Genomic DNA, 22987 nt, shown 5'->3' on the forward strand with positions numbered 1-22987 from the left:
AGAAGAGCAAAATGCACACAACACACAAACATCACCCAAATCTCTGTCTGAATAGAGAAGTTTAAAGCTTTCTGAAGAATGCCACAGAGTCAAGGGTGTGAAGAAAGAGTGGTAAGCTGTTCCACAGTTTTGGTTTTAAGAGACAGTACCCACTTAGACTTTACACAGGTACGGAGAACCACAAGAAGACCTCTATCTGCCAGCCTAAGGATTTGGCTTGGAGAACAGGGAGTAGACAGGCGATGTAAGTGGGGGCCTCACCTCATAAAGCCATGAAAGTAAGAACCAAGATTTCAAGATGATACCTAAACCTGACTGGATGCCAGTGCAGATGCTGTAATGATGAGGTGATATGAGAGAATTTGAGAGCGAGTTAAAATCCTTGAAGCAGCATTTTGGACAGATTGGAGGTGATTAATAAACGCTTTGGCGGACAAGAAAATAGAGCAGTACAATAATCCAAGGAGGAGGTGATGAAGACCTGAACGAGCATCTCTTGTTCACTTTTTGAGCATTTTTTCTTACAGTGAAAAAGCAAGAGCCTTGATGTGAGCATCAAAAGTCAAACATCAAAAATGATCTCAAGATTGTGTGTGTTAGCTTTTAGGGTGAATGAGAAAGAAAACAGATATAGAGGTATATGCTTTCTGGAGCGGGAAATAGAGACTTTTGCGTTGTCTGAGTTAAACTCAAAAATATTTATTTTTGATCCAATCATTAATTGACTTGAGACAGTCAATCTACCCCTCAAACAGGAGTCTCTGGAGAGACAGAACTTCCACCCTTAGCTGAGGTGTGCAGCCTCAGACTGCTCTCAGCCTAAATACAGAATATAATCATGTAACTGCAGATGATCTCTGGATTTACTATTGGAAATGAAGCCATGCAGCAGCATATAAAGTACTTCAAACTGGCCCCACTTTCCATTATTAGGACTTCAGGTTCTGTGTGCAACTTTCTTCAAATCGTTCATTATTACAGGCTCAAGTTTACACTGCCTGGCTCAAAAAAGGTCCTCAGCTGTGACATTTATTTCCATGTAGAGCTGCATTTATTTTCCAATATCTTATATTGATGAGGGGAGATTCGCACCGCTGTGTAACATGTTCTCCAGCACATCCCAAAGATTCTCAGTGGGGTTAGGATCTTACTGAACCTAGACCTTCAACCCAATGGAAGACCCTTATTTCTTTAGTTAAATGCAGGCGGTGTATTTTGTCTTTATTTACTACAATGAAGGTTTTTCAACATTGTGGTATTTTCATTTGTAGTTAACCCTTTTCAGCATGGTTGTGTCTGCATCAGAGTGAGGCGTTGAATGAAATAGTTACTGCACTCTGAACACTTTGGCAGGTTTTGATTTTGGTCATCACATGAACAGTTTTCACACTGTTCTGTACATCAACATGATTTCAATGAGTTACAAGGACAATAATGATAAAACTGTGAACTTCATCTGCTGTTCAGAGTCCTACATTGGAATGAAAACAGCCCAGCATGTGCACCACTTCCTGCTGCAGTCAGTAAACAGTCTGAAATCTCCTTTCACTCCTCTCATTGAACTGCTGTTTATCTTCCAAAAATGAATGAGCAAACAAGCGAGTGGTTTCAGACACAGCTCGGTCCGTCGTTATGTGGTTCGAACACCGCTGTAATCCAATAAATCGCAGTGACCACTGATGTGGTGCTGACTGCATTTGTCTGATGAACGCTCAAGTGGCTTCATTCTTTTCGTTTCATTCACCGGCTGCTTGAGAGAGCTCAAACCAGTTTGACCTTTTAATGGTCTTTCTTGTGCTGACACTGCACATGAGAGCGCACAATAGCTCACTGCATGAGCCCAGCCTAATGACTTCCTGTAATCTAGCTTCAGTATCTGTGTTGCAACATTCCTTTCACCGACCTGATGTGAGATAAAACCTGCAGCAAGGCTGTGACCTTTTTCTGTGCTTTGCACCATGAAATCAAACCATTGAATGAAACACTTGAAAGAAAAATAGATAGAAAAGATAGAGAGAGAAAGGCTGAGGCTGCAGCTGGGGTTTGAAAGGAAATCGTTCTAAATTCGGCACAGATGGGTCTCTAGGAGGAAGCGGTCCTCCTCCACAGTCCACTGCCGGGTCTCACGATGGCCACAGTGTGGGTTAGTTTTCAGGACAAGATCATCTGGAGATGGCCTCCTCAAGCAGAGCTGAAGAAGAAACAGAATGGCAATGTCAGTAGAGCTGAATCAGGTGCAAGTGTTTGACCTAATTGGGAACTGGTTCTATCTTCTCTCCTTTAAATATAACAGTAAGATAAATAGCTTCTGGTTTCTGTACTGAATTAATCTGAAGTTGGCACCTTGGCCTGAAATCTTCACTACATTTTGACATTGGTCAGACAAAATCTTTATTCATCCCACAAAGAAAACAATTAGCAGGTTAATCAATGAATGAACTGAACCAGCAGCAAACAACTCGTCTGTTTTTGCACAAAAAGTATTAACCCAATAAATCAGTGGGCCAATAATGAGGCTGACAGTTAAATGAATATCAGTACGAGCTTGTCATGCTTTACAGGAGGTCTGGTTAGGCCTGAATGAACCACTGTGAGAAGTTCAGAAGTCTAATGGAAATCTTAACACTGCAACAGATTGATTCCTGGCTGTCCAGATGTTCCGCCCTCTTTCTCCATCTGCTTTTTCACTCATGACTAATAAAGACAAAAATACTACACAATACAAAAGAAGTTCAGGTCTTATTTGTCTTTAAATTTAGCATCAATATTACAAATTTTGGAGAAGTGGCTGCAGTGCTGCATTTTCTTTGGTATTGTTTAATCACAATTACTACTACTGGGTTACTGGACCAGAAAAACATGTTTGCTTTTCACAGTGACTCCACAGCTACATCTGTACACAATTATCTACATTTTCTCTGTTCATTGTTTAAAGTAATTAATAATTAATTAATTCTGTCTTCAAGTAATTGTTTTGAAGATGTTTGCCTTCCACTCACAATTTAAAGCTCACATTAAGAATTTAAGTTCTTTTCAGAGGTTTGTGAACTAATTTTGTGTTCAATTAAATGAATTTTTCCTCCTTAAGGAAAACTCTGAAACCTGGTGATTTTGTACTTTTGTGTTTTAGCTTTTGGCCTTCACGTGTGTATTTACTGATGTTCGCCAGATCCTGATCACTGAAACATTGTTCAAGCATGTGTCATATCATCCACACACACACACACACACATCAGGTCACGTAGAGAAAACACTCACCTACATGACGAAACATTCCTGTTGTCCAAAAAAACTATACAAACAATTTTATCTCTCAACTCTTTAAAAAAAAAAAAAAAAAAAAAAACCCATCTTTGGATGATTCAGAGCTCAAAACAATCCTTTTTTATCTTATATTGGACCTTTAGGACCACCCTCCGTTTCTTTCTGTTTCTGTTGTTTAATGTTGAAGCGGTTCAGTTAAAAGGGTGAAACTCACTCACTTGGGCACTTGTGCAATGGTCTGTACTGTAATCTAAACCTCACAGTGGTTGGTCTCTATGTATCTGCTGCTCAGCTCAGGCCTGAGAACCATTTAAACAGCAGCCCTGCAGCCTGTTGCTGGATTACCAGCATCTCTGTTACTTATTGAATTCTGATGCAGTTTAATCTTCTCTAACTCTGCAGCTGTTTTCAAATATAAAGTGGAATCCAAGCCCTCAGTTTTGCACCATCACTGTTTATACTGCCATTTTCTGTTCCACTCAGTAGACCTCTGTGACCTACAGTTACTTTTAGTGTGCAGATAAAAATTATGTTTGAAGAATAAAAACTAGTTTCTTTTGTAAACAAACCCCCTGGCACCCTGTCTGTAAAAGATGGAAGTACTCCACATTTTTGGCCACAGCTGAGCTTTCAAACTTACAAATGAGTCCTTTCACTATTGTACACAGACGAACATGCATCTCTGCTGATGTTATCGGGGGACCTTATTTTGAGTTAAGCTTGTCTTTCATCTGGGGAGTAGTGATATTTCACCACATCCCAACATCTCACAGAGTTTGTTAACAGAGGGTAATGAACGAAATATTACGTTTCACTGCCAGCAGGGTGTTGCCATGACAACAAGCCACCGACGTCACCGCGAACGGGTGACTTTCATCGAGCTGCACTGGCTTTGGTATCCCAGAATCCTCCTCTTTTCTTCCCAGGCGGCCGCGGGCCCCCTTGCCCCACGTGTACACCTCCCCTTCTGCAGAGAACAGAAACAGAAGAAGAAGAAGAGGATGGTCACCAAATTGAGAGTCAGAGCCCCAGCATTCATTAATCCACACAGGTCTTTAACCGATGGCTCCGTCTCTCCAGCAGTGGCAGCACAATGGCTTGATCTGACGGAAATCAGAGTCGAACAAAGCCCGTATTCCACAAAGAAAGCATGGCTGGCTTCTCTCCAGGGAGCCAATCACTAATATGACATTTTACTGTTTTACCATCAGCTTTAAGAGCAACACACACAAAAAACTGTTACCTACCACTGTGTTTAAGTAACGCTACCAATATAATCTATGTTTTTCTTAAGGATTAAAGACCATGCACAGTTTTTCTTAGTACCACAGACTGTACTGCTCAAACGACAATCAAGTATATCATGGGTTTATCTTTGGGATGACGTGAAAATAATCCTGAAGAAATGTGAAACTTGCTGAATCTACCGCAATGATCATCTTTATCAGCTTTATTTTGGAGTTGAAGCTATAAGTTCTGACAAACTTGAGATGCTGTCCAAAGAGAATGCAATCATTTGTAAATCTCATAAAACCCATATTTTACTCATAATAGAGCATGGAAAACATCAAATGTTTAAAGTGAGAAAATGACAATATTAAGAAATATATTTTGAATATTTTTAAAACAGTTGGCACTGGGCAAGACGTGGCTGGAGAAAGTAAGTGGTACTAATAGAAACAGCTGGAGGAACAGTACCGGTAGTTGTTTGCAAATCCTTAGTTTAATCGGCAACAGGTCAGCAACTAACTGGGTATAAAAAGAGCATCTTAGAAAGGTAGAGTTTGTTACAAGTAAAGACGACCAAAGTTTCACCAATCTGCAAAAAAATGCATGTACAAATTGTGAAACAATTTCTGAACAATGTTCCTCAAAATTAAATTGTGAATCTCTTGTAATCTGCAGTAAATAAATCATCAAAGGTTTCAGAGAATTTAGAGAAATCAATACGGAATGCTTATGACTGTCAGGCTCTCAGGCTACCAACTCCTACGTCCCAACTTTTTCAGAATTGGTGTTGTACATTATAACTGTGTGGTGACACAGCCAGTCAGAGTCAAACTGAGATATAATAAAATGCCCATGTAAAGCAGCTAAACAACAGCTATCAATGAAATGTGGTCTCTATCAGATTAAATCTAATGTTATCCATTTCAAAATCCTAGGTGACTTCCTTCTCAAATTATCTATTTAAAACAACCATTATTTTTAATAGATATACCTATGGTATCAATTTCAAACCCCTATGTCAGTTAGCACATTCACAAACTTGGGAGTCCACATCGCCCACCCGGCAGGTTGATGATAATACCCCATCAGTCTTTTACAGCTGAGGGGTAAAAAGAAATTTCTAACAGTAATTTACAGTTTTATGGACTAATATTTTTAGACATGGTAGTTCTCACAGTTTATGTTTCTCTAGCATACCAAGCAAGTCTTCCTTGCCAGAAAAACAGATTTGGCCTGATTGCAGCTTAAGCTGTGTGTACACACACTTTTCTCCTTCTTATTAGTTCCAGTAATCCAGTCAACTCTCAAACTGTACTACATCCCTGGCCCATCTTCAACCTGAACAGCAGCCAGAAAAAACTGAGAGCCCCTGTGCAGGTGTGCAGGGTCTTGAAAAACTTCAAGACGTGATATTTACTCCTTTCTACTCATAAGTATATTAACCTGATATCACACTTTATCTAAAACTATATTTTATTTTTATCCTCTGTCGCCGAGCCAACATATTTTGATGATTCTTGTTCACAAAACTCAAATGTTTGAGTCTCAAAAGAAATGTGGTTCAAAGAGAAATCTGCTGCACTGTTACAAACATGACTCAATAAATGCATCTACTCACCAGATCCTATGGCTAAGGTGAATGCGTCGCCACAGGCAGCCATAGTGATGCCCTGCAGGCCAGACACTTTGCAGGGGGCACGGCTGCTACGTCGGGAGCTGGAGCCAATTTGACCGTGTTGGTTGCTGCCAAAGGTGAAACACTGACCATTTTCTGAACAACAAAAATGTGGAGACATGAACCAAGAAAAAATTTAGGAATTACACTAGTGGTGGAATTACTTTGTTAGCAGCTTTTGCCTTCTGCGCATAAGAAACATTTAAGTTTTTCATGAATTGTAGTAATAATAATTTTTGTACCGCAGTTGCCTGACGAAGGTCTGTGGATAAAAAGAATAATAATAAAAAAAAAAAAAGAGGTCACAGACATTATTCAGGATTCTTTGTTGCATCCCACTAAACCCAATACTGTCAAAAGCAAGGGAACTACTGCAGTTTTGTCAGGGCTAATCTCTTCAATCTTTCTGGAAAGCTTTCTGGTTTCTGTTTTTCTAGTCAGCTTTTGTCTGGGTGCTAACCAATCACATCTGAGCAGGTTCTGGATGCAGATAAACAGACTGTGTAGATGCAAAAAGAGGAAAAGTATTTGCCGTTAAGCAATCTCTAACAATCAGCTATTTAAAATATCTGCTCCTCTCTATTTAGTCGCTCTGTATTCCCCTTGAATTAGTTCATTTATCCTTTAGTTATGTCCTTGATTAATTTCCTGCTTTATTTTGATACCTAGATTTCTCTTGTATCCTGCTTTGGATTTTAACCCTTGTTTGTTGATTACCTTGATAGTTTTCACCTTTGTCTGGTTTCCCTTCTGTTTCTCATTTCCAATCAGCCCTCTGTCTAAAAGTAGTTCTGTCTTCCTCTTTGTCAACTCATCTGTTGTACCACCTGCTTCTCTCATAAGGTGCTGCTTCTAAGTCATGTGCGTGTTGGCAGTTTTTCTACTTTTGGATTAGTCACCCTGTTTTCCTCCTTGGAACTTACTGTCAGCATGAAAGTAAAGCTTGCTTTGTGTATTACTCTGTGTGTGAGTCTGTATTTGGGTCCACCTTTGGACTTAAACTTAACACACAAAGGCACTCGCAAAGAAATGCTATAATAGCTACAAACGAGACTCTTTCCAAAAAAGAGAATAATATCGTGAATTTCTTGAACCTGTAACAGCGACAGAATGCGCCGTTCCAATGTCAATGTAAACAATCTTCTCAGTGTTGAGTGGGGCTGATTGGACTGGAGTGTACGAATGAACTTCTTCCACTTGATTCAAGGGATTCGGTTCCTCTCCAGCTGTGATCTTATCCAGGCCAAGCTTGTTGAACCTGAGTACAATAAAACAACAAAACAAACATTTTTAACAGACACAATATTGTAGCATTTGTCCAAATCTTAAGTGTTTGTTTAAGCATGCATAAATTTGAGAATCTAAGACTGTTTGTTTCCTGTAAACAAACACATTACCAGCACTCGCTCATAAGTATCGTTTCTTTTTTGTCTTTTGGCTAAAAGCTGCAATTGGTGAAATCCAGAAAACAAATCTGACATTATGTAATATATAAAAAATCCCAAGTGGGCAGACGTTCCAGTCTAGTTTACTATCATGTGTATCAAGTTTCCATCCCGTTGGTTATGAAGTCTGTTAAGTTTCATGGTATATAAATAGTCCCACCTCCTATTTTTGGAACCACTTTTGGAACCACAATTAATATTGTGCAAGCTAAAAGCCCCAAAGGTTTTAATCAATCATTGTTTGTGTTAACAATTATTTTGTGGATATTTTTATCAATGATATTGTGATGATAGTTATAAAGTTCTTCTTACCCATCAATAAACATGAAGAATAATTATCAGTTAATGCCAGCAATCTTTTAGTTTCACATTTATCAAGTATTCGATACATGTTTAAGGTCTGGAGCTGAGTTCACTGCTACTGTGTATATATTTCATGTCTGTAAGCCACAGAAGTGTGAACAAAGCTGTTTACTGCTCTTGCTCTCTCCTATTCACACATACATCCTCTCTGAGAGAGCGGGATTAACACTGAGTGAATGCAAAGGCTTTGTCATTTTAAGAGAATGCTGTCTCACAGGTTGTGCACTAGGAAAGTACCTCTCCAAACTTTTAACCTACCATCAACCCACATGACTGAGTTTATAGAGTGAAAAAATGTTGGCATTTTTTACGGAAAACATGGAGTGAAAATGTCGTCTCAGCGTTATATAACGCTGCTCATCACTTCCTCATTTTTGTCACACTTTTGAATCAAGAACCAGAACAGTCACCTGTTGCTTCCACATGCCACAATGCTGTGTTGGTTGCTGATAATCATGGAGCAGTCAACTCCACACACCACCCTCTGGGCTTCGAAGTCACCGGGTAAACACACTTGCTGTGGAGAGTTGTGGGTGTCCTGGGTGCCGAGCCCGAGGCGACCTTTCAGACAGAGACCCAACCATTAAGCTCTGTGTTGAGATGCAGCTGTCATAAACCACACAAGCAAACACCAAAAAGAAGAAAATAAAAACTGGTTTGTTTACTATACCATTGTCTCCTCTTCCCCAGGCAAAAACTTCCCTTTCATTGGTCACAGCGAGAACATGGGAAGCACCGCAGGACACCTGAATGAGCTCGTAACCAAGCAGAGCCTCCACTATCTTAGGCTGAGAACAAAAACAGTGTCATCAATGAAATGAAAGCTTTTTATCAAAAATCTGTAGGGACGACCTCATGGCATTCATTTAACTGTATAAAATGAAACCGCATCATTCTTGGTTGAATTCACCCCTCTCTCCCCCTTTGTTTCCTGTCCGCTTCTCTACTATCAAGTGCCTAATAAATTTTAAAAATGTCTTTTTAACGACCATCTCTTTCTATAAAGTCTTTTAATTATTCATTCATCCATTATTATTTCATTGTTATCGATTCATTGTACATGTTAAGGCATGTCTGCTTTTAATGTGTGCTTTTCTGTGAAAAATATGAGGAAAAGCACATCAAGCCACGAAAAAAAGAGATTATTTTAACACTGTGAAATTGCAAAGCACACACAAGCTTGTGTAGAAGAGTGTGGAATGAAGTCTAACCTGTCAGCTTTTTAGAACGACGTCCGTATTTTTTTGCTCCAGTGTTCCAACAACCCAGCTAATATTCCAGCACATTCACCACTAGCTAGTGGGCATCATGTGTGCTGCCTCCTGCACACTAGGGTAGCTCCCTCACCTAAACCACACAGTGTTTCCAGTAGTGCACTGCTGATTAAATGGTGTTATAGACTAACTTCAGGGTCACAGAATTTCTACTGATTGAGAGATTTCTTTAGCATGTAATCTACCTTTATTAATCTAAACAAGTTGATTTGAGTGGAATTTACAAAGAAGCTGTTGGCTTTAACTGTATTACTTACTTACTTTTATTAGGGTATACCTAATTTCTTACACTGGCAGCTATCATTGCATTTACTAAGGCATTCAAATAGTGTACCTGTGTTACATCATTGAAGTTCCCGTGTCCTAGACAGCCGTTGCTTCCACTTCCAAACGTCATGATAATGCCCCTGTCTGCAAATTGGAAATGAAAAGAAGGGATTAACAGGACTATTAGTTGATGAGTGTAGGTGTATTCTTACAGAGGCCAACAGAATGCTTCTAATCCCCATCTAGGAAACACTAATCTGCAACACAACAGTGAAAACTGATGAAAGAGACATGAGCTAAGAGAAAAGAGTCTTTAATCCTGTGTTATCGGCTTTGTGATGTTGGATGGGTTGACAACACCCTTCAAAAGCACACTGTGAGTGTACCACAGTGTGAGAATGAGAGAAACAACCATTCCTAACTGCCAGGCAAGCATGAGGGTTATGTTCAGGTAGATTCACAATATCAAGATAAAGAGATGGCTGGCTGTATCCAAAGTTTGCACTCAAACGCCGGTTTAGTGTTTTAGGGGATGAGCATAAACAGATTTTCTACAGCACAGCTCCTAACTAAACTGACTGGCACGGCTGTGATCTCTCTGATGGGTATCCAAAGACAAATGGCCCACCTACCTGTCATGCAGGTGGTAAAGAGATCACCACAGGACACAGACTTGATGGTGACTCCAGACTGACCCTCAAGGAAGCGAGAAATGAACTGAGGCTGGATCTGCTCCACCACACCAGGAAGACTGGCCTCAGAGGACCCCACTGATGGAGCCTGTGACAAAAAATGTTATTAGACTAAAGTGAGCAGAGAGTCTCTTTATGGCAGTAACAGAGTAAGAGGAAATCACGAGTCTGCAATATTCAAGCCTTCCAGATGTTACTTTTAAAGTATACAAAATACCCATTTAGAGATTTTATGCTTTTCCAAGAGTATCTTAAAACTCAAAATATGGATGAAAAAGTGCTAAAATCCTTCAATCTGATGTTGTCTGTTTAGTACTGTAGCTTCTCCAAGCAACCATAACAATGTTGTCCTGTAATATTGCTACTTGAGTCTTTAAAACTTTATCTCGGATCTTTTCGTTTGCTACAACAAGTACTGGCTCATAATTTTTTTCAGCTATATTTGGATATTTGGACGTTTAACAGTGGAAACATCAGCAAGGCTGAGGAGAGCATATCAAAGCTGCTCCTCTACACTGTGTCAGAGTTACAGGGAACATTTTTACATTATGATGTATTTTTTTAACATTTACTTCAGGAAAAGCAGTCGAAGTACCGAACAGACCTCCCATGTAATCAAACGGCCAGACTTGGTTACACCCATCTTTTGAGTGCGGCCCAGAGAGACCTGAAGCACTTCCGTGTTGAGCATCGGGAGGCGGAGAGGGGTCGAGATGCCACTTCCCCATGTATACACAGAAGACAGCGGGAGGGAATGCACCTTTCCTGGTCCTAAACCAAATGATCTGTCTGTTTCAGCCCACAAAAGCAAACAACAGGTTTTGTAACTGACGCTATCAGTCTAGATCAGCCAGTACTATGGTCAAATAACTACATGCTTCACCTCTTGACCTGTTGGCAGGAACTCTCCCTCCTGGTCTACCTTGAGGACCAGTTTGCACCGTAGACAGAGGTTTCTCAATCCTGGAAGAAACGAAGATATTGATAAAGATAGAAGTCATTACACTAAACTCTTATAGTTAAAATAATCTTATTTTATTATTAATTAAGCAAAAAGACTGTACCTGCGCATTTTTACATTTCCTATATCTGTGTAGAGGTTAAGCAGGGGCCTGATGCATATGGGGAGAGCCATTATTTCATTGAGTTGAGGCCGTTTGGATGGATCCAAATTGAGCATGTTGAGAATTAGCTGTCGGAGTTCTGGGCTGTAACGGTCTGAGATCGGCGCAAACGTACCGCTCATGATCTTCAGAACGAGGGCGGGGAGATTCTGAAAGAAAAATGAAAAAGTGAAATCATAAGATGCATCACAGATTGATGTGAAAAGAATAATCTCTCATCATCTACCCTAAATCCTTGTCAAAACAAGAATCTTTCACAGCACTAAACCGCAGTGGAATCGGTAGTGAAAACAGACTTGAGCAAAAGCAAAAAAGATTTGAATGAATTATTGATCTGAGTGGATATCAGAAGCAGTAGCAATCTGTTTGTGCTTTAAAGTGAGACAACCTGCGGGTGCTCTTATGAAATATTCTGAGAAATTTTAAGAATCCCCCATTGTGTAAACAGAGTAGCTCTGATGGTTTGAATCCCTTTGCACACAGCAAGAGTTTATAATTTATACATTTAAGAAGAAGAAGAGTAATGTAAAAACAATAATGCAGTATTATCATCACACCCAAAATGGGACACTATAAATTATATGCTTTTATTACAGCAGCCTCGAAGGCTCTCTTGAGGCTCGCTAGCTCATACAGCACACAGCCCAAAGCCCAGATATCACTCTTCTGGTTATACGGCTTTCCCTCACACAGCTCCGGGGAGATGTAGCAAGGGGTCCCGACAACCTGTAACAGGAAATAAAGGAGGCTTTAATTCCATTTCAGAATGCAATTTAGAATTCTAAAAATGAAGGGAAGAGGTAAGATGATTCACCGTGTAAGCTTTGCTTTTGCTGACGAGGATCTTGGAGATGCCAAAGTCTCCGATTTTGACAATCATCTGGTGTTTGTCAAGAAGAATATTCTGAGTCTTGAGGTCCCTGTGCAGGATGAGCTTGTTGTGAACGTGGTACAGGGCGAGCAAGATCTGCACAAAGAAGTGAAGGATGGTGTCTTCATCCAGCAGCGAGTTACAGCGCTTCTGTATGTAGTCAGCGAGCGTCCCACCTGCATAGAGAAAACATGAAGGAAACAATAAAGAACACAGATGACTTCTGTTCCCTGGAACCATAATGGAAGTTACTATGTTGGTTGAGTAGCCAATTAGCATTGGATTTTAAAGGCTTTAAAGGGCTTTAAGATCACAGCAGGTGATCTTGTTGCTCAAGTGAAATGTTACTGTCAGTATAAGAGAAAATAATTAATCCAGCCATGTAAATAAATCATATCTACACTTTTATCTGCAACAAATAGACTTTTTGGATGTTTACAGCCTCAAGATCTGAACTTTAACAAAAACTAAAGTCCAAGTATTTTTTCAATAATTTTCTTTCATGTGAAAAAACGTGATAATAAATCCAGGCAGGATATATTTACCAAAAAATCAAATAAACTACTGCTAGAATAGTTGGAGCAATAACAAAGAAAAGATAATGAGTGAAAAATGCTCATAAAAACACCAAAATATGTAAGGTTTTATATCTGAATCAAAACAATGTACGTGCACCAATATCTGTAAGCTATGGCAGTTCCACTGGCAAAACAAGCTACTTAACCAATCACAAAAATGAGAAAATGTCATTTAGAAATGCAATGCAGAACTTTGGAGGCCTTGGCAAAGTCCTCGTCTTTATTATGAAAATATAAAGATCCAAAAGTAACTTGCCTGATGATTGTAGGTTTGTGTGTGGGAGCATTTTTGCAGAAGGCTGGCCTCACTGATGGCAATCTACAGTTTTTACATTATAGATAAACAGATTTCAGAATTTTAATACTATCGCACAGCCTCATGTGGTATTCCCAGGCCTAACATGGGAACGAGGAAAGGTATGGAGCCCTGCAGCACTATATCATGGGAAAAGTAACATGCTGTACAATAAACAAAAGGGAGTTGTGTAATAAGATATTATAGCGAGGTTACCTGGAGCATATTCCATCGCTATCATTAGGGCCTTGTCTTCCAGGAAGTTCTCATAGTACTCTATAATATTTGGGTGGTTGAGCAGTTTCAACACCTGACACTCGTTCTGTGCTGCCAGACGCTCGTCTCGTGACATTTGCTCCACCGGGATCTCCTTCAGGATAACATAGGCCATGTCGCTGCGCCTGCGGCACAGGTGAACGATCCTGACAGCAGAGCAAAGTGAAGAAGAATGAGAGATACAGTTTCCTGAATAAATATGAGCAGGGTGATTTGCTGAAGTTTAGATTTGATGTTGTTAAGCTTTGGCACTGATTTATTACACGCTACTCTCTGGGGAAGCGATAATGTGAACCAAATAAACACAGTAACACAGCGATGTAAAATAACCTTGATATTTAACTTAAGATTTTTAAGCTAACATGAGATAAAGTTTTAAAAGAATAGAGAATCTGAAAAATCGGACCCTTTCACAGCGTTCTGTATTAACCTTTAAGAACCACTCCCACACATGGCTGGTTCAGAATAAAAAGAGAAATACATGGAAGGGACACCAACACAGTGCATGTCTTCTTAGCATATAACCCGTCTGCATGTTTTTATGTAGAAAAATAATAACAATTTATCAGCCGATTTAACATCTGGGCTCAAAAAATAACTCTGCCATGCTGTGGGATCAACATTGTGTTCTATTCAAATAAAGTACTGACATAAAAGTACAGCTGTGCAGATCAGGACCTTGTGACTTCCCACCTCTGATGGATTATTTAAGTAGTTATAAATAACCTGGAAAATGAGCAGAGCAGCTCAGGCTCAGGATAAATCCACTTGATGTGCATTATTTATTAAATGTAAGCAGCACAATCCCATGTCTCATTGTGCAAAAATCAAACAGGCCATCTTTAAATGACAGCTTTATCTTTCAGATGTGAAGTATGACCAACACCAATTCAAAGTGATATGAATGTACAGGTATGGGAAACAAGACTTCTTTTCCTGCCTCTATGGTATTTTGATCAAAAGTTGGAATTCAGACAAATAGAATGAAAATAATTAATTTCCATGTTACAAATCAAATTTCAGCTACGTTTTGGTTAGATTAGTTGATTTTGTTTCAGAAGACATCAGAAGCTTTCTCCATCTGTGTCCCTGAAAAGTATATTTGATTTGTGTTACAGTCCTGAGGTTTCTGAGATGTTACTGAAATTTGATTCTTTTGAAATTTGTTGAGTTTTGGTTCCTGTTTTGATTGGATTGTCATTCTAGTCCGAGCTGTGTTGCAGTCTTTGTGTCCCCCTGTCTCTATTATCATCTTTATTGTGAGTCTTTTTGTCTGGCTTTATTTATTATGTTTTGATTGTTCGATTATTTTCAGTTTTGCTTTGATAGTCAGATTTCTCATCTTGATTCAGTTTTTACCTCCTGTCTGTCTTTACTTGTGTTTGATTACCTTCAGCTAGGCTTTGTTCCCACTGCCCTCTCATCTCCAATCAATATATATATGCTGTGGACAAATAGTCCAAAAAATTCTTTCTTGACCTTAATGGTCAGATGTAATGGAGACTATAAGGAAAAGAGAAGCAAAGTCCTCAGAATCCAACTTTACTTACACTATACAAAGCTTTTTAAAAATGTGATGGCAGATGTCATGGATGTTCAGAAGAGTGAAGACAACAACTAAACCTTAAATACTTTGGTCAACATGTTTGTGTGATGTTGCTTCACACAGTCACATTAAAAGAGAACCACCTCTAAGAAATACAGAATAACTTCATTAGCAAAGCTGGACATTTAAATGAACAGGGACATGGAGCTCATAAAGTGAAATAAAACACCAGTCAAAATGAGATTATTTACTCCAGTCATATTTTCTGATGATCTAGTGTAACTCCTCAGTATAGCTCATAATCTTTATTTATGGAGCTTTTCCTACTTATAAAGCTGCCTTCTTTGTGTAAAGAGACAACAAGGACATTTCATGACAGTAGCATAATAGTAGTGAAAATCACACACAAATATGTGAATTGCTTTTTCTTAGTATTTAGAGAATTAAACCAGCTCTGATTATGCCTGCCATGTTCATTCTTACAGGCCACTTCATACAGAAACCTTCCTGAGCAAAACCGACTCTTTGACCATCTTTTGTTTTCATTGTGAAAATTATTATTCATTCATATGTGACATGGTAGTGTTTTTGTCACTGGCTATAAAGTTTGTGATTACAAAAATATTTGCAGTGTTTTATGACCTCTTGGGGTTTTTGTTTATCAGCTAAAATTATATATCTTCATGATGCTTAAAAGATTAAAAGTTTCATTCAATTTAAGACTTCAGTGTCTCTTTCTTAAAAGACTTGCCAATACATATTCTTTTTCAAAACTCCAGACAAACTCATTAAATTAGTTGAAGTTTAATAATAAAATTTAGAGTTAAACTTTGAAATTCAGTTTGTAGGCTAGTTACAAACTATATACACTCATTGCTCATTTTACCCTGTCAGCTGGACCAACTAACACTATATGGACTGATTTGGTAAATGCACTGATTCTTATATCGCGCTTTTCTACTCTCCTGGAGTACTCAAAGCCTTTTATACAACACGCCACATTCACCCATTCACACACATTCACATAAGCACTGTTTCTATACTTGTCAGTACTTTATAACTAACATTCATACACATTCGTACTCCAATGGTTGGATCGGAGAGCAAGTGGGGGTTAGTATCTTGCCCAAGGATGTTTGGCATGGGAACCAGGGATCGAACCACCAACCTTCCGATCAGCAGATGACCTGCTCTACCTCCTGAGTTACCAAAAGTATTCAGTCACCTATCCAAATCATTGAAATCAGGTGTTCCAATCACTTCCGTGACCATAAGTGTATAAAATCAAGCACTTTGGCATGCAGACTGCTTCTACAAACATTTGTGATAGAATGGGTCGCTCTCAGGAGCTCAGTGAATTCCACCGTGGTACCGTGATAGGATGTCACCTGTGCAACCAGTCCAACTGTGAATTTCCTCACTTCTAAATATTCCACAGTCAACTTTTAGTGGTATTATAACAAAGTGGAAGAGATTGGGAACAACAGCAACTCAGCCACGAAGTGGTAGGCCACGTAAAATCACACAGGCTCAATTAAGGGGTCAATGAATGCTGAGGTGCACAGTGGACAGACGGTTGAGTCAGAACAGAGTCAGCAACAGTGTGAGAGAGCTTCATGAAATGGGTTTCATGAAGCTGCATGCAATGCAAAGCATTGGATGCAGTGGTGTAAAGTACACCGCCACTAAACTCTAGAGCAGTGGAGAAGTGTTCTCTGGAGTGACAAATCAAGTTTCTAAGTCTGGAAATCGAATGGACAAATCTGGATTTGGTGGTTGCCAGGAGAACGCTACTTGACTGACTGCATTGTTAGCATATAGTTTGATGGAGAGGGAATTATGATGTGGGGTTGTTTTTCAGGAGTTCGACTGGGACCTTTGTTCCAGTAAAATGACCTCTTAATGCTTAAGCTTATCAAGACATTCTAGACAAATTAATGCTCCCAACTTTGTGGGAGTTGAGGATGTTTGGGGATGGCCCCTTCCTGTTCCAACATGACTGTGCACCAGTGCACAAAGCAAGGTCCATAAAAATATGGATGAGGGAGTTTGGTGTGGAGGAATTTGACGGGCCTTCACAGAGTCCTGACCTCCACCCGACAGAACACCTCTGGGATGAATTAGAGCGGAGACTGGGAGCCAGTCCTTCTCATCCAGCATCAGTGTCTGACCTCACAAATCCGCCTTTAGAGGAATGGTCTAATATTCCTATAAACACACCCTTAAAGCTTGTTGACAGCATTCCCAGAAGAGGTAAGGCTGTTATAACTGCAAAGGCTGGACTAGTGTCATATTAAATCCTATGAATTAAGAATGGGATGTTACTCAAGTTCATATGCGTGTGAAGGCAGGTGAGCAAATACTTTTGACAATATAATGTATGTAGGGTTTGACCGAGGGTGGGAAACATTTTTGGTGACTTTGGCAGACTTTAACACTCATCTGACCTCTACATGCCTTTTAGATAGCTGGTTTTTAAAGTAAATAAATCGTGTTCAGTGCTCTGTTACTTCTGCTGACACGTCTTCTCCGTCGTCGTCTTCTTCGCACGTTTGACGATTTCCGTTTCTTCTTTTTAAGGGGAAAATTTGTTTTCCTCTTTCGCTACTGACAGCGCAGCGTTTACAGACAGGCTGATGTTTGTGACATAAAACAACTTTTAATAGACATATATATGAAGTGTAAGTAAAGCCAGACGTTACCCGAAAGCTCCTCTTCCAACAACTTTGATTTTCTCATACTTCTCCATCGCTGCTGCGCCCAAACGTTTCCGCCGTTTCCAGGCAACCCGTCTCTGGCACCACGGCAGCCAGCGAGGGACAAAACAGACGGATTCCACATAGGTGGTACAGGAAGATACCAAACGGACACCCCCTTTTTAACAATTATTTTTTCAGTCACGGTGAAGATCGTTTTAGTTTATGCTTACACGTATACTTCAAAACAACGAAATATGGTTATATTTTATTGGAAGTACTTCATAATGCCGTCGACATATATTGTAATTTCCAAACATTTAAGATTTACTGTCTGTAGTGCAAAACAAAGAAGTCACAATTTGAGGTTTAAAAGAAAAGAGAAAAAACTACACTATGTAAATATTTATATATTTTAAAGTAATAAGTAGCATGAAAATTTAGAAACAAAGAAATGGAAAATTATATATTATTTATAAATTATTTATTTGTTTTTGTTTGGTTTTCCCATTTGATGAAATTGTTCTTTAGAGGAACGGATAATCTTTATCCATTTCAAATGGTGATTATACAGTATTTTTAAGCACAGCGGCTGTGTAGTGGTTTCCACATTTCCTTGACAAGCAAAAGGTCACTGGTTTGATTCCACTTGCAGACACAAATCACCTTTGGGGTTTTGTCAGGAAGGACATCTTGCATAAAACTGCAAAATCACACATGTGGAGCTACCCACTGTGGTGACCTCTGTTGAGTAAGGGAGCGGATGAAAGTAGCTGTCAAGAGCAAGAACTATATTATAGACTAGATCAACCTGCTGTTATTACACTGTAACTACCTAATATTTGGGGTAATACTGTGTTATACAGTATTGTAACCTCCTCCTCCTTACATGTTGATAAGTAGTTATTACTGATTTCCCATTTTGTTTATTTTATTCTTTAGGCTACAGGGTATGACTCCACAAACTTCCAGGTCTCAACCATACTGTCCCTCATGTTCCTTCAGAATAAGACGGCACACTCCTGCAAAGTTCCCCACTTTGGAAGTTATACCTACATCTGTAGGGCTAGGGGGTTAGGGTACTTAATAATACAGACCACGTAAAGATAATACAGTTAATTACAGTGTAAGAAGTTCTTTCCTCCAATGTATCTCACGGGTACTCATTACATAAAAACACTTACAGTATAATTTGTTTCTTTTTCTTTTCTGTTGTTACTCCATTGTCTAACTACACCTACCAGTAAAAACTCAGAATAAAATGACACACTTGATTTAAACACTTAAAAAAAACATAGTAATACTTGGGAAATTATACCATAAATCGTGGACTGTATTGTGAATTGCTACCTATTTTGGTAGCACTAAAACGCAGCCAGAGCTTATTTTCTGTGAAATATCCGGCCGTGCATTTGTGCCAGGAAACAAGTGAATTGAAATGAAAGTGCAATGGAAATGAGAACTAGTCTGACGGATGAGATTAGTAGAGCTTCTTGAGCTTGGACAGCTATTGCACTCTTACATCCAGACACCTGGTGATTATAAAGCGCCTTTCCATTGCCTGAGACAAGCAGGAAGTGGGCTGTATCAGCACTGTTTCCCCTCTCTGCCTCAATAATAAATGCTTTGTGCTGTGACAAAGCTTGCTCTGTGCTAAAGTACATACCTTCACTATCATCATCAGTCTGAAATAATGGTACATTACCACAAACAGTCATCTGCATGTAACTCAACCTTTCCCTGCAATTTCCCTGCAAGGTTTTTAAATGACACTAAAGGTGGTGCAGAGATAGGTGAGCAGAGGGTGAGTCCAAAAAACAATACCCTGCTCTTTCTCAGGAACATGATATCTCAATAAAGCACACATAAAGCAGCCCTGAAGTGTATATGGCATTCCTCAGACCAGCTAAGTGACATATTTTGCCTTCTGTCAGCTGATGCTTGAGAGTCAGTGTCCAGGAATGCACGGTGCAGGACAGTGAAACTGTTGCTAAACCTCAGGTATGAAACCTCACCTGAAGAGCATTATCTGTTACTAATCTCCAAAGATCTCTCATGACACATGATGAGAAATTGTGGGGGAGTAAAGTTGTTTTTAGAAATATCTTGAACATCCGGCCCTTTTACATCCGGCCCTTAGTACACTACTTTCCAGGGCACACTGTTGGAACACTTTATTATATGTTAGGTCCTGTCTTGTTATATCCTGTATGTTACCTAAATGTTGTGCATCTGCACTTTATTGTTGTCTATGTCTACGCATGGGACAGTGTGAAACGTAATTTCAATTCCTTTGTATGGCAAGTACATCTGAAGAAATTGACAAATAAAACTGACTTTGACTTTTGACTTTGACTTTTCACACCTGGCATCATAACCTTTAACAACTGATGAGTCAGGACTGAAATGTTGCCCAAGAACGCATGCTGTGAAAAAGGTTATGTTGACATGTTTATTTTTGTTTGTGTGAGGAAAAATGTAAAAACTGGCTTAAACTTTAGCAAAGGTAATACTTATATGATAAAAATTAGGAATTGCTTATGAATACTCATCTTAATATCTTTCTTTATTCTTTTTAATGGAACGGCAAGAGGAAGTCAGGAGTGGCAGTGAAGAATGTGAGGTGGTGAAAGACATGTGTGAGGACCGAGACAGTGGTGAGGTGTGTGGTAGGAGTGACAGATATGTTCAAGGTGGGACTAGGATTACATCAGGGATCAGCTCTGAGCTCTTTGTTTTCATTGGTGATCGACAGGTTGACAGATGAGGTCAGGCAGGAGTCTCTGTGGGCTATAAGGTTTGCAGAGAGCATTGTGATCTGTGGTGAGAGTAAGGAGCAAGTGAAAGAGAGGTGGAGGCATGCCCTGGAGAGTAGAGGAATGAAGGGCAGTAGAAGCAAAATAGAATACATATGAGTGAATGAAAGGAGGCAGGTTGAAAGATGAACATGCAAGGAGAAGAGGTAGAGAAGGTAGATGAGGTTTAATACCTGGGGTCAACCATCCAAAGCAATGGACATTGCAGAAGAGAGGTAAAGAAGAGGTAAAGAAGAGAGTACATGCAGGGTGGAATAGGTGGAGGACAGAGTTCAACAGAAGGATAGCAATAAAAGTGAAAGAGATGGTAGTGAGTTGTGCTATGATATCTGGTGGCAGGCTGAGCTGGAGGTGGCAAAGTTGAAGATGTGTGATTTTCATTGGATGTGACCAGAACTGACAAAATTTGAAATGATTACATCAGAAGGACAGCTCAGGGTGAGCAGTTTGGCGACAAGTCTGAGAGAGGCAAGGCTGACATGGTTTGGACATGTGCAGAGGATACACTGGACAGAATATGTTGAATATGGAGCTCCCAGAGGAAGAGCACAGAAAAGATTCATGGATACAGCAGGGATAGGGTGAGATGAAGGTAGATGACTCACTTTGGTGACCTCCTAAACATGGCAGCCGAAAGAGGAACAAGATTTTTAATGAACTTGTGTACACATAACATATACATGTTGTAGGCAGCTTTCAAGGTCAGAAAATAAGTCAAAACAAGATAGCTGTAGTGCCAGCACTGATTTGATCTACTCAACAGAGACTTTTATAAAGCAAATCACCTTGCAGCTGTTTATACAGTATAAATATGACCATGCCTCATGTTTCCAGCAGTACTCTGCTAAGTAGCGTTATGATAGTGGGGTACATGGCATCAGAACTCAGCAGAATGTTAGACTCTGAGCAAAGAGGCACTTTCACAGTGTCTAATCTCGTGTATGGCTCTCTAAAACACTTTGAAACTGCATCAGTTTTCTCACAGTCAGGCAGAAGAAAAAGCGAGCATGCCACCAGAAGACGAGTGAAGCTTTGCTCGCTGAGAGGAAGAAAAACATCTTCATCACACGGGCAGAATTTTCAAACAAAAGAACAAAAAGACTCCAATCAGCAAAAGCACAGTCAAAAAGAAGGCTGTGTGGACTCAGAGGACAAGCAGCGTTTAGAACAAAACCAAATGCTGTGGGTGATGGAAGATATTGAGTGATGATGAGATCTGTGGCAGTAACAAAAGGGTCTGTGTGAGGAGACAAACGGGAGAGAGAATGATACCACAGTGAGTTAAGCGCATAGTGGAACATTGCTGCAGCTGGACACAGAATGGACTCCACCCTGAGCAAGGAGAAGCAGCACTCCATTCTTTAGAGACATGCTCCACCCTCTGGTTTGCATCTTTGTGTAGAAGAATTACTACTACAGCTGAACACTGACCCCAAACACACATCAAAACACTGAAAGAACTAACTGAAAACCAAAGAAGACCAAACAGTATTGAAGCTGTGGCTTTCCCTCCACAGTCGTGTGACTTCACCCCAACTGAAAATTTACTGGGACTGAGAAAAAAGCATTCCTGACATAACAAAAAGCTTTGTTAGATCATGTTAAGGTGTGGGTTACCTGCTTCTGCTCAAAACTTTGTAATGTAACTAATGTAAACTAGTATCTCAGATTTCCCCCAGACGAACTACGTGAGAGAGTCAGTATACTATTACAAATGTAATGAAACATTAAAATCACATAAATTACCTTAAACATTCTATTTGCTAGACCTTTCAGTGCCACATTCAGCCCCAACAGTGAAATTAAATCTCTTTCTGGTTAAGATAGACCTGCTTTTTCTGGGCTATTCACGATGCAATCGCTGGATTCAGCTGACCTCTAGATTTTCTTTCTCCTGGCTGCTCGCAGTCTTCACTGTAGCTGTTTCTCAACAGTCGTCAGGAGAAAGAAAATCAAGATCAGTATGGTTCAGCTCTGAGCCAGACAAAAAGATTCTGATCTAAAACAGATCACATGATATTGGGAGACCTTCTCAAGACCTCAACAGCAAAAGAGCAGCAGAAGCAGCTTCTCTTGTATGAAACAGGAGGCTTCTGCATCTGCAGGCTGAAGTATTTTCTCTAGAAACCTGACTGTGAGGAATTGCAGGTTCCTGTGCCTAAAAAAACTATGAGAGCAAAAGGCTTCCAGCATCTCACACTGCAAAAGAACAAAAAAAAAAAAAACTACAGGGAGGGGACCAGGAAACACAAACAGTGGTGTTAAATTACATTTCTCTCTCTCTTTAACTCCAGGGTGTCTTGTTACAGGGAGCTTTGTCCTCTGGATATAAGCAGATTAATTATATTGTTCATCTTTCACATTTGAAGTTTGCTTTCAAAAGGTAAAAAGGGAATTTCGTGGATTCAGATGCATCCAGGCATGGCTTTTATTTACCAGAAAGACATGTGCCGTTTTGGAATCATTTTATTAATGCAGATTATTAAAGACGAATTTTCCAGGCTGTCTCAACGGCCCTTCTCCAGGGTAGGGTAGAGTTTAGAGAGAGAGGTGCCCCCTGGTGGTCTTATAAAAA

At 39.6% G+C, this 22987-nt stretch overlaps 1 protein-coding gene across 3 annotated transcripts; it reads right to left on the reverse strand.

Moving 5' to 3' along the window:
* Positions 1 to 42: 42 nt before the first annotated feature.
* On the reverse strand, positions 43 to 17695 carry nek8 (NIMA-related kinase 8). 3 transcript variants are annotated; one of them, XM_005474772.4, is made up of 15 exons: positions 17603 to 17695; positions 13295 to 13500; positions 12149 to 12381; positions 11929 to 12060; positions 11275 to 11483; positions 11094 to 11173; positions 10815 to 10981; positions 10151 to 10298; positions 9586 to 9662; positions 8648 to 8765; positions 8388 to 8538; positions 7264 to 7427; positions 6113 to 6265; positions 4073 to 4231; positions 43 to 2191 (listed from the first exon to the last, which is right to left on the reverse strand). In XM_005474772.4, the coding sequence occupies exons 1-15, from the start codon at positions 17647 to 17649 to the stop codon at positions 2163 to 2165; spliced, it is 2073 nt and encodes a 690-aa protein (XP_005474829.1). In that variant the 5' UTR covers positions 17650 to 17695; the 3' UTR covers positions 43 to 2162. The 3 variants fall into 3 exon arrangements, with proteins under 3 accessions (XP_005474829.1, XP_013123949.1, XP_013123950.1); XM_013268495.3 differs by having other exon boundaries at positions 10815 to 10999; XM_013268496.3 differs by lacking the exons at positions 43 to 2191; positions 4073 to 4231 and adding an exon at positions 4890 to 5083 and having other exon boundaries at positions 10815 to 10999.
* Positions 17696 to 22987: the final 5292 nt, after the last annotated feature.

This window comes from Oreochromis niloticus, linkage group LG14 (assembly GCF_001858045.2).
Source record: "Oreochromis niloticus isolate F11D_XX linkage group LG14, O_niloticus_UMD_NMBU, whole genome shotgun sequence".
In the NCBI taxonomy this organism is placed as follows: Eukaryota; Metazoa; Chordata; class Actinopteri; order Cichliformes; family Cichlidae; genus Oreochromis; species Oreochromis niloticus.